Below are 11,152 nucleotides of genomic sequence, written 5' to 3'. Positions count from 1 at the left end.
GAGCGATTAACTCTTTACAGGTTTTGTTGTTGGTGGTTTTTTTATATAGGAAAAATCCTGGCAGCAGGGTTCACGTACATAGTCCTGCTCAGCTCCAAGGATGCCATGGAAAAAACACTTCTCTCCCTGGAGAGGAACCCATATCAGCAGAAGGACGAGCAATCAGTAAATGGTAATGAATCAGTTAAAGTGCATTTGAGAAGATCAATAGATGCAGTTTAGGGACACATGTAGCTATTCATTTCTGAGTGACTCTTAACACAGCTGCATGTTAGCCTAAAACCCAATTATTATGCATTTAACAGAGTATTATTTTTTCAGCAGCCCCCATTCAGTTTGGGCAGTCATTTACCTGCTGCATTACATGGGCACACACTGGAGTAAACCAGCCTGGACTTTAGGGAACCAGAAAAATTACGCTGACTCCAGCCATGGGGCAGAATGGTCACAGAATTATTGGCAGCAAGTGACCCTTGCGTGCTGGAGGAAAAAATCATGTGTCAGGGCCTAAAATAGGGCCCAAATGCACTTTCTTGTTTGCTTCGTTCCTTTCCTTGCTAATCTGGACAATGATCCAAAGCACCTGAAAGCTCTTGCTAATCGGACAAGGCCTTATGTGCATACGCCCCCTCATGATATAATTAACAGTGGCGGCACTGTTAGATAATTAAATTTAGGTTTATGCAGAGGTCAAATGACCTGGATGGTTTATATGTGAGCAGATGCCTTCCAGTGAATAAATCAAAAATACTGACCCTGACGTTAGCCCCCCACTGCCAACAGCAGGGCTTTGGTTCATTAAGGTGTTCATTGCTCACTGGGCCTGACCAAGGCTGGGGACTGCCACTCTGCAGGAAAAAATGACATTTTCACTTTTCCCTGCTTTCCAAGTGGGGGTGAAATGGCAAACTTGCTACAAAATGGTCCCAGCTTCTGCGGCCGTGAAAATGCCAGGTATGGAGCTGATGAGAGATGCAGGGAGCTGAGCTAGGAGGGGCTGTGTCTTCTTCAACAGCTTTTGCTTCATGAAGGATGGGATGTGGCAGCTCAGTGCCTTTGTGTGGCTGGGCAGTGCCCTTCCTATGCTGCGGCTCACATGCAGCCATGCCAGCGCAGCAATGCAGCCAGGCTGGCTGGAGCGCAGGGCATCATGTGATGGGACCACGATGAGACACAACGGACTCCAGCCGCCATTCCCAAGGGCACTCCCCTAGGTGGAAACACAATTTTGTGCTGAACTGACTCACAGCAAAATATTTTGGGCCAATTCAACTGTGTACCCTGTTTTGAGTCACAGTGACTCCAGCTGCAAGATTTTGTTTAGATGCTTCTGGCAGAGAGTGCCACAGATATACACCTCCTTGTAAAAAAAATTTTTAAAATAAACCAAACAAACCAAAAAAACCAAACCCCAACATCTTGGAAACTACATTTTCTATAGAAAAAAGCTTCCTGCAGAAAATGACTTGCCAGCTCTAGGTCCTTTTGCAGCAAGGCCAGGCACTGGTACAGCCAGTGGCAGCCGCAGCATCTCAGGAGGTCGCGGGGTGCACACCTCCCTGCCGGGGCTGCTCCTGTTCCTGAAGCAGCCTGGAAACAGCAGCCCCCACTGGGACTTCCCTTTCACTTCATGCTAACACTTCATGCATTTCTTATGTCAGCGATATCAGAGAGTCCTCTACATTTTTACCACCTTGATAGACAGGGAATACATCATAATTAAACCCAGGGTTAGCTTGGGACTTTGTATTCATGCTGAGGATCAGGGCATTCTATTTGCAGGACTGGGCATATATGTATATACGTTTTTTAATCCTTATGTGTTTGACAAATAATTCCATGTATTTTTGGATGGCAAGTACATTAGAGCAAGTCAGGTTCCTCTTTCATCCTGTTTATTCTTCCCTTCTCTCCCTGAGAACAATGAAAGCAGGAGGAAGTCTCGCATTGGTTTGTTACTAGTTTCCAGGCAGTTTTTCTTCCAGCTTCACAACTACAAGCACAACATTGCAATACCCAGGTTTGAACAGACACAGACAACATCTGGTTTAAAACAACACCCCAGCACTGCAGAAGATTCAGGAGGGTGCTCAGACGGTCCCTTGTGCTTATTTTATTGCGTTTAGCATTTTGATCAGATTTAAATGCAAGTGAGGACTAATTTCTGTGCAAGATATCAAGGAGCAATGATTTGTAGCTTGGAAGAAGGGGATAAATCCAGGCAGGCTGCTGTTGCTGCAGGTGCTGTGCAACCCTGTGCACCTCACTCATGGCAGGCAGCTTCCACTACGGGCCACTTCAGCAGTTCATTAACAAAAAAAAAAAAAAAAATCACATTTTGCTGTGCCCTCGCAGCCTTGCAAGCTGAAACGCCGGCATCACCGCTCCCCTCCTCAGCCCCTCTCAGCCCTGCTGCCATCAGGACTAATAACACTAACAAGCTGCTGATGCAGTCCCTCCGCTGCGGGCTACCCAGCGAGCAGAGGGTGGAGGCACTGGCAGCACCAACTTCTGCAACCGCCTCGGCGGATTCTGTTGCTCCTGGGGAGGTTTTGGCATCTTCTGGCCTTTCGTCCGTCTGTCCTTCCCAGCCCAGCCCAGCCAGGCTGCACGTCCAGCACCAGCTGCGGCACGCAGTCTTCCCGCGACGGCACTGTTGTTTGCAATACAATTTATTATATCTTTCTTGAAGCGCGTCTCCAATCAGAAAGTATAAGAAAATCCCATCCGCCTGCCAATTGACTCATGTGTAGGGTTTCCGCTTCCCAGATCTGCATATTGTAAGCTCCTGACACAAGTTGATGTTGTAAGTACAGCTTCCATACGGTTCTCTCAAAGGCAACAGATTTTTTATACATATATATTTATATATGGCACCTGGTTTGGCAGAAACCACATCCGAAAAAGTGAAATAAGGAAAACAGTAAGAGCTGAATCTACCTAGTTATTGCTGGCTTTGGAGGGGGGGGTGGCCAATTCCAAAGGCAGCGTAAATCTCTTATTCTTACTCAGGAACAGCATGGGAGCCCATAGGGCTATCATGGCTCCCGAGAGCAGAGGGAACAGGTCACAAACCCAGATCCGACATCTGGATCCAGCCAGAGAAAGGCCATTTCTCAACCTGAGCATCCCGAGATGCCTGAAGCAGACAGATGGCTGCTCCTCTGGCACCAAGCAAGACCAGGCCCTAGCGCTTCCCAGTACTCCAGTCTGGCAGAATTTGGGCTTAGCACCTGAGATTTGGCAACTTTTCCCACCAGACCTGACAGGCACAACAGCTCTGGCACTGGGATAGGGATCTAGGTAGCCTGGATTTGTCTGCCCACTGTTTGTCATGGGGTCTACGTGCCAAATAAACCTGTGCGTGGGGCTTTGCGATGAGGTGCACCAGGGCTGGAAGCCTCAGGACAGGCAGCGTAGTTCTCACAGGTGTTGTCCTGGGCAGGCACACCTCAGTCCCCGTCCGCACGGCCCTCCGGAGGGTCCTGATGCCATGAGCAAGCGGCACGTGCTGCGAGGCGCTTCCCCAGCCCCAAGCCTCGACACCCCGGTGGGTATGGGGACCATGGCGAAGGCAGGCGGTGGAGCCCACCCTGGCAGGCGACAGGGTGAGGGTGGCGGACCAAAGCCTCAGGATGGGCTGTGGGGCTGGCACCAAGCCCTCAACGTGACCAGGCCCCCAGGGTGGGCTGTGGGGCCAGGACCGATCCCTCGTGGAGGGTGGCGGGACTAAGCCTGAGCCCCCAGGGTGGGCTGTGGGGCTGGGACCGAGCCCTCAGGGTGGGTCGCTGGGCCAGGATGGGAACGAGCCCTCAGGGTGGGCTGCGGGGCGGTAGGGGCTCTGCCTGCGGGGCCGGGCCCGGTCCCTCAGGGAGGGTCGCGGAGCTGACACCGGGCCCCGGGCGGGCTGCGGGGCCGGGCCCGAGCGCGGAGGCCCAGAGCGGGAAGGGCTCTGCCCGCCCCCCGCCCGCCCCCGCCCCCTGGCGGCGGGGCCCGGCGCCGCCCCCGCCCCGCGCCGCGGCCGCCCCCTCCCCGCGCCGTGACAGACAGCTCCGGCGGCGCGCTCGGCCGGGGAGGCGGCGATGCGATGCGCCGCCGCCGCCGCCGCCATCCCGGCGCAGCCCGCGGCGTGCCCTGCCTGCCGGCAGCCCGCGGCCGCCCCTAGCCGCGCTGCAGGCGGAAGGGCAGGGGCGGCGGCGGCGCCTTCTCCTTCCCGGCGCCCCGCATGAGGAGGGGCGTTAAATAGCGCCAGCGCCGCGGCGGCCGCCACTGCCCGCTCGCTGGCGGCGGGGCCGCCTGGCCGGCGGCGGAAACATGGCGAGCGACTCCCCGGCGCGGAGCCTGGACGAGATCGACCTCTCGGCGCTGCGGGTGAGGCGCGCCGCCGGCTCGGGGGGGTACGGGAGAGGCGCCCCCCCCCACCCCCCCCATCCGTCCATTCATCCCCGGGGCGGGGTGGGGGGGGCTGCGTGTGCACGCGTGTGTGTGCGTGTGCGCGCGCGGCTGGATGTGCCCGTGCGCCCGCACGTATGTCAGTACTGGTGCATAAGCGTGTGCGCGTGCATGCGTGCAGCCGTGTGTACACATGTGTGCATGCACCGCTGCACATGTGTGCCGGCGCGCACGGCCCCGTACGCACACGCCCGTGCGCGGCCGCGGGTACGCAGGTGTGTGTGTGTGCGCGGGTGTGTGTGCGCGGGTGTGTGTGCGCGGGTGCGTGTGCGCGGGTGCGGGCGGCGGCGCGGCTGGGGCAGCCCGTCCCCTCCGGGCACCGGCGGTGGCCGGGGCCGGTCCCCTGCAGCCGGCTGGCCCTGCGGCGGCGGGGCTGGGCGCTGCGTGCACGCACCGTGCGACACGCGTGGACACGGGAATGGGGAGCGCGGAGCCGGCCATCGGGGTGCGGGAGTGGGGCTGCACCACCCCCACCCCCCAGACCCCGCTTCCCCGCACGGCGCGGACACCGCAGCCCATCCATCCATCTCCCACCGGGCCCCTTCGCTCGGTCTCCTCCTCGCCCCCCCACCCCGAAAATGAAGCTCGTCATGTACCCTTGAAATGTCGGGCTTGTCAAACGTGTCAGCCTCTGCGTGGGCTGTGGCCTGATGTCACCCCCGGTCTATTTTTCCTCTGACTTTCTTCTTTTTCCCATTTTCTTCATCCTTTTGGTCATAAGAACAGCTGGTGGGTGACGAGCACGGGGAGTCATGTAGAGAAGCAGCGTTTATCCGGGAGGCAACAGCGAGGCTGCTTCTCTCAACCTGCTGGCATAGATAAATAAGTAAAATTAAGCAGAATCCACTGAAGATTTGCACAAGTGTATTTTTAGAAATATTATTTGCTTCAGTGCAAGAAAAAAAAAAAGGGAGTCTATCTTTATTCGCTCGCCCTACTTTCTTCCTGGTGAGTTTCTGGTTGATTAATAGTGTAAATGATTGCTCAGCAATACGCGGTGTAGATGGGATTGGAGCAGGGGAACCATCCGGCTTAAAAACAGACCTGGAGCTCTTGTTTCCTCTCTTTGGTGGAAGGTGCCGCGAGAGAGAGGTTGCTGAAGCCAGTGGAGTTAATCCAGGAAGGCAGTATTGTTTTTTGGGGGAAGGGGCCCCCCTCCTTCTCCCCCAGCCCCTGAAAATCAGATTTTTATTTTTATCTTTTTAGCATCTGTGTTGGGAAGTTCATCTGAACTAGGGCACCGTGTCTTTTTAAAATTGTATCCACACACGCTTAGGGGATTTTTTTCCTGTGTTTGTGGCTTTTTAATAGCAATGCACACCAGATACAGTCAGGGTTTTGTTTTTGCTTTAGGAGGAAATGTACATTCCCTCCCTCCCCCTGAGACCCACCGGCAGCGCCTGGTCTGCGGTGCTGGCATATCAGGGAAACCAGAGACAAGGGGACCTGAAACCCCGACTGACAGTGGGGTGGGGGTGCCTGGGTGTGTGCCCCCCTCTGCCCAGCCGTGGCCACTTGGGCAGGACCCCAGGGACCGCAGCGGGGCTGCCCACCTCCCCCTGCCTGCCTGTGGGCAGCCCGGTGGTCTGGTCACTTGGACCTCTGCCCCCTCCCAAGGGGAGAGACCTGCTATGGTGCTTTCCTGTAAATGATGAGAGGTGTGTTGGTTTGTAAGTGAGGCAAGAATAGGAGCTTAATTTGCCAAGGAATAGATCTTCTTCTAAACTAAGCTCTCTTAGCACTTAGAATAATTGTTAAAGGTCATAAATTCAGCAGAAAGGGCAAGAAGCGTGAATCATTCCATGGGGTCTGAATCAGAAATCAATAGTAAATTTGCTGCTTGAGCACAAAACATGGCAGGGAGGAGTAATACCTCAAGCCTTGCAAAATTCCATTTATTAGAAAAGAAGTGTCACATTGCTGCGGGTTTGTAGATGAGTCTGGATGGAGGAGACGTTGCTCTTGTGCCTACGTGTTTGAAGGGGTGAGGGATGGCTGTGTGAAATGCTAGGAGCAGGTAGTGACTCAAAATCTGGCAAAGGGGGTGATTCGTTCCTAGCAGTGGGGAAAGGAAACACTTGGGCCACTTATCTCCCAAGTTTGAGTCACTGAAATATTCCAGAAGGCTGGTTTTATGAACAGCAAGTGAACGTATGTAGAAACGGTGGACCTTTGACTGCCAGTTCACTCTGTCCTTTGCTTTGGCTTCCCTACTCTGTCACAAGGGAGGAAGGTGGATTTGCAGGATGAGAGCGTGCTGTTGAAGGCTGAGCATGGCTTGGCACAAGCAGAACCCTGCACACCATCATTCCTTTCAGCTTGCCTCTCCCCGCTAGCTTACAGGGTAGGATTTGTAGACCTGGGCTGAGAGGTAACATAGGAGGTAGCAGGCGCTTCGGGTTTTGCCACACTAGTTTATCTTGGCTACGTAGTCGAGCTCCACCGCAGCAGTGCATGTGCTGGGCCAGGAACAAAGCACTGAATTCTGATTAAAATGCATGGCCTGGTGCATCGAGTAAGCACACTTGGGGCTGGCTCCTGCCTTCTTTGCGACACGTTTCTATCCATCATTGTGCACCGTGCTCATTGCCATGGTACCCAGGTGTCCCCATGTCGGTGCAGAGGGCTCAGCGTGCAAGGAAAGGGCAGGGTGAAGCCGTGGACATCAGATATATTCTTAAAATAGAGACCTGGTGGTGGTGCTGATAATGAGTATTGTTAATGTTGCAGAAAACTGCAATTTTAAAATGATGAGGCCATTGAACAGGTAGTGCTGCATATTATACTGACAAGGGGATAAGATAAACTACATTATAATGTTCTTTTGTACGGGCAAAGAGGTATTTTTGCTAGTCCACTCAGCATGTTTAATAGCCGAATGACCTGGCAGCACTATTAGCAGAATAATGATTAACACGGGGATTTGCACAGGCTGTTGACGGGCACATTTGAGAAGCAGATTTTGCAGTAAAATGAGAGTGAGTGTGGGAAGGGATGCAGTGGGCCATGCTCTCTGGTGGTAAATGCACAGCTGATCCCAATAGGAGAGAAGTAGAAAGATGGGGTTGGGTTTTGGGGTTTTTTTACACCACTTTTTTTTTTTTTTTTTTTTTTTTTGTCTCGGCAAATGCAAGAGCCTGTCATATCTTGCTGAAGGCAGTGGCCTTGATCCTTCTAAAATATTCAGGTCAATAGCTTTTCCTCTGCTGCATCCATCTGCAGGGCTGGGCCTCTGGCTGATGTACCAGTGGTGGCAGTGGGCTCTTCTGCAGTAGCTGCCACAGCTGGATTCATTTGCAGTGCTTTGCAAGGTGTGTGGGAGGTGATAAAAGCTCTCTGGGAGGAAAGCCTTTCTCAGGGAGCTGATAAAACCTGCGGGGTGGGACCGGCTTGGGGCAAGCAAACCCCCCTGCTCACAGCTGCTTCTTGTCTGCTTGGCAAGGGGCTTGCCCTGGGCTTGGGTCCCAGCTGAAGGCTGGGGGCTTGCAAGGCTCACCTGGGTTGTACAGCTTGGCTGAGGGTTTCCTGCAAGCCTGGGAATTTAAAAAGAGACTTTTTGGGAAAGAAGTGATTGTTTTCTTCATGTACCTGGATGTTGGTTTTGTTTTAAACTCGTTAACAAAACCCAAGCTTTTGTTATTTACTTGAGGAAAGCGCTGACCGTGCACTCTCTGGAAAGTGGATCCTAAAATCGTTAGTTGTTTTGGAAACGCCTGCCCTTTAATGCTCAGGCTTGGAGAGGAGACAGCATAGAATTAAGGAGCCGGTGGGTATTAGCTGTTGCTGGGAGGAATTGGATCAAACCCAAAAATGTCACTATTCTAGCTTTGCTTTGTATAGAAGTGAAGTTTCAGTGGCCATTTGTTTGCATTAGTTGATCACTGTCAATGAAGATAAAAGCTCTTATATTAAAAAAAAAAAAGGAAAAAAACTCTAAACCCCAAACACAAAACTCAAACAAACGTGCTGGCATCGTCTGTTTCCAGAACTTGATCAGTTTATGGCATATTTCAGCATCATTAAAGATTTAGGAGAAGTTCTAATGGGGAGTAAGCACTGCAGGCCATCACTCAGGAGCATTATCCTGGCAGCATTATGTTAGGTTTCTTCTTCCAGCACCTTTAAAAAAACCTCTGTAGCTCAACAGAATTTGGGCAGCTTTTGTGAAGGTCACCCTCTTTCTAAACAGAAAGAGGAACGAATTTGACTAGAGATTACTTCTGTAGATTAAAAAAAGACACAAAAAGCTTATTTATTTGCTCTGTGTTTTACATGATATGCTACCATGCAAAATTTGGGACGTATCTTCAACAAATAATTATATATACCCGCAATTTCTTAGGACAGATGCTCTCTGGAGTCTTCCATCAGGGACTTTATCAGTCCTCTTTCAGTGTTATTCAGTGCATGTGTAAGCTGTGGACCATGACTGTGTCCATGTACTCTGTATATTTTTGAGCCTTTTTTTTGTTTGTTTTTAAACTGTAAAACCTTGGCAGCACAATACTGGTGTTTGAAGCATCCCAAAGGGATGACAGTGTCCAATTCTAAGCCTTTTTTCTGCATCTCGCTTCCATTCCTTGAGCCAGGAGTGCTGATGGTGGTGCAAACGTTTATCTTTTGCACATGCATATATATTCTTGTATGTGTGCTTATAAAAAGTTACCACAGAAACAAGGCTGTCTTCTATCTAATCCTTCTGCATCATTGATTATTTTTTTGGTTTTCACCTTTTGGAGTTGTGCAGCCCAGATGCTGCTCTTCTGTAGTTCTCCATGTGTCCTTCAGCACTGGTGCTGTGGTTACTCTTTCTTGTCTTTGGAGATCTTCCACCACATGAAAGTGCATGGTGTTTTTAAAGGCAGGAAGAGTCTCTGTTCTCATTAGTGTTCCTGTGCTGGTCAGCCATAAAAATGAATAATTTGGAGTGAATTTATAGCAAAACATGTGTTTGGGGAGGTTGAAGTTTGAGCAGAAACGTTTTGTTGAATTGAGGTTTGGAGCAGCAAAGAGTATTTGATTGGTGTACATTATTTAAAATAAAGTGTCTGATTTTTAATCCATGCAAGAAGTAGTTATACTGCTAAAAGGAGAAGTTTTATCCTTGCTGTGTGAAGGCAGTTTTAGCTGCCAGGCCCTAGTAGATGTAGTGGTACAGTTTCCATGGGGTGAGGAGGGAAACAGTTTCCATTTGATCTTTATGTAAATCTCCACAAATAAGTTACCCAGCTAAGGAAGAGGTGTCCTTGGAAGTCATCATTCATGTGGGGCCAGGTCACACGAGAGCTGCTATCGCCTCCTGGGCTCCAGCTCTGAGCCGCTCTCTGCAGACCCTTGCCTGACTCAGTCTAATGCACCCCCAGTCACTTTGCAAGGGTAATGACAGACACCAGTGGGAGTTCTCTGCCTCTGACCTGCACTCCAAGGACAGACTATTGATCCCTGTCTCATTTCTTCATGCCACAAATATAAATGGGGAGAATCCTGTTAGATTTCCCGTCCTTTCCCCGGTAAGAAGCTACCAACAGGCAAAAGGGTGCGTGGTGTGGAGGAGCAGCATCGGTAAAAGCTGTTGTGTCTTTAGGGTGGGGAGGATGGTGTTGAGGGTTCAGGACCTACCTCCTGAAGGCAGCTTCTCACCCGGGGATAGCCAGGAAACATACACACCATTTTCCCCTGGCTGCCACCTGCAGAAGAGACCAGGAGCGTTGTGGGGTAAGGCACAAACCCACAGCAGAGCTGTACTGGGTCAGTGCCATTCCCTCTCCTGGGGCTTTGGCTGACTCTTCCTCCCTGCTGGTGGCAGTTTTGGCTCTGGCTGCTCTGCAGGTGCCCTGCTTGCCCATAGGAAGTGTAGAGCCTCCATCACAGGAGGTTTCTGTTTACTGATGCTCAGGCATCTTCTTTGTTACCTTTCATGCAGCCATTAAAGCAGGCGGTGGGTCAAAACCCACTAGCCTAAGTCGTTGATAGCTCCATTAAATGAGGGGTGGCATTTCCCACTTACAAAGCCAGTAGCTTAGATTTCCATTCCCCTCCTCCTGTTTCTTATTGTCACTTTGAACCTGGGCTGCACATTGAAACTGACCGGCTGCATGCTCTGGGCTCAGTAAGACAGTTTGTCAGTGAGATTTGATGTTCTCCATGTAAATTGCTTGTGATTTCTAAAGGAGGATTGTCTAAGGAACACAGTCCTTGGGAGCCAGGGACTCCCCCTCTCTCTGCATTCCCCCTCCACAGGGGTTTCAAGAGGAACCTGTGGGGGGGCTGAGCATCCCCTTCCTGCAGAGGGCCAAGGATGCTCAGCACGTAGGGCCCCAGCCCTGGGGTGCTCCTGCAGTAGCTTGTTGGTGGAAGGAAAGGAGAAGCCACCAAGGTCAGAGAAACGGCGATAAGCCGTTTAGTCAGAACTCAGTTGTATCTCTCTGCATGCCTGACTTGATTTTGTAATGGCAAATCAGAAAACCTTCCTCCCCTTTGATCGAGAGTGTTGCTTTTCCATGTTAATTTTCTGCAGTGCTTGCCAGAAGTTCAAGGTTGTGTGTTGGTAGTAAATGACGGATGATTGTAATTGGGCAGGCAGCACTGGAGTATCCAGATGCGTCTTGCGTAGCTGAGAACCGACATTTACCTCCTTCCATGCTAGGTGAGCAAACAGCGTGTCCTGCCCCGTGCTCAGCTGCCCAGCTACCCCGAGCGC

General features: G+C 51.6%; 1 protein-coding gene across 4 annotated transcripts in view; it reads left to right on the top strand.

The window, feature by feature from the left end:
• Positions 1 to 4,018: 4,018 nt before the first annotated feature.
• The window catches only part of TNIK (TRAF2 and NCK interacting kinase), a 162,972-nt gene continuing 155,838 nt past the window's right edge, over positions 4,019 to 11,152 (top strand). For 2 of the 4 annotated variants that reach the window (XM_080410541.1, XM_080410538.1), the window contains exon 1: positions 4,020 to 4,371. In XM_080410541.1, the coding sequence (XP_080266667.1) occupies positions 4,315 to 4,371 (57 nt within the window). In that variant the 5' untranslated portion in view covers positions 4,020 to 4,314. Of the gene's footprint in view, positions 4,372 to 11,152 lie in introns of all 4 variants that reach the window. The other 2 variants (XM_080410540.1, XM_080410539.1) reach the window with 2 other exon arrangements.

This window comes from Falco punctatus, assembly GCF_963210335.1.
Source record: "Falco punctatus genome assembly, chromosome: 13".
NCBI classification, from domain to species: Eukaryota; Metazoa; Chordata; class Aves; order Falconiformes; family Falconidae; genus Falco; species Falco punctatus.
Note: the sequence above shows the minus strand (reverse complement) of the source record. Positions and strands in the feature narration are given on the sequence as shown.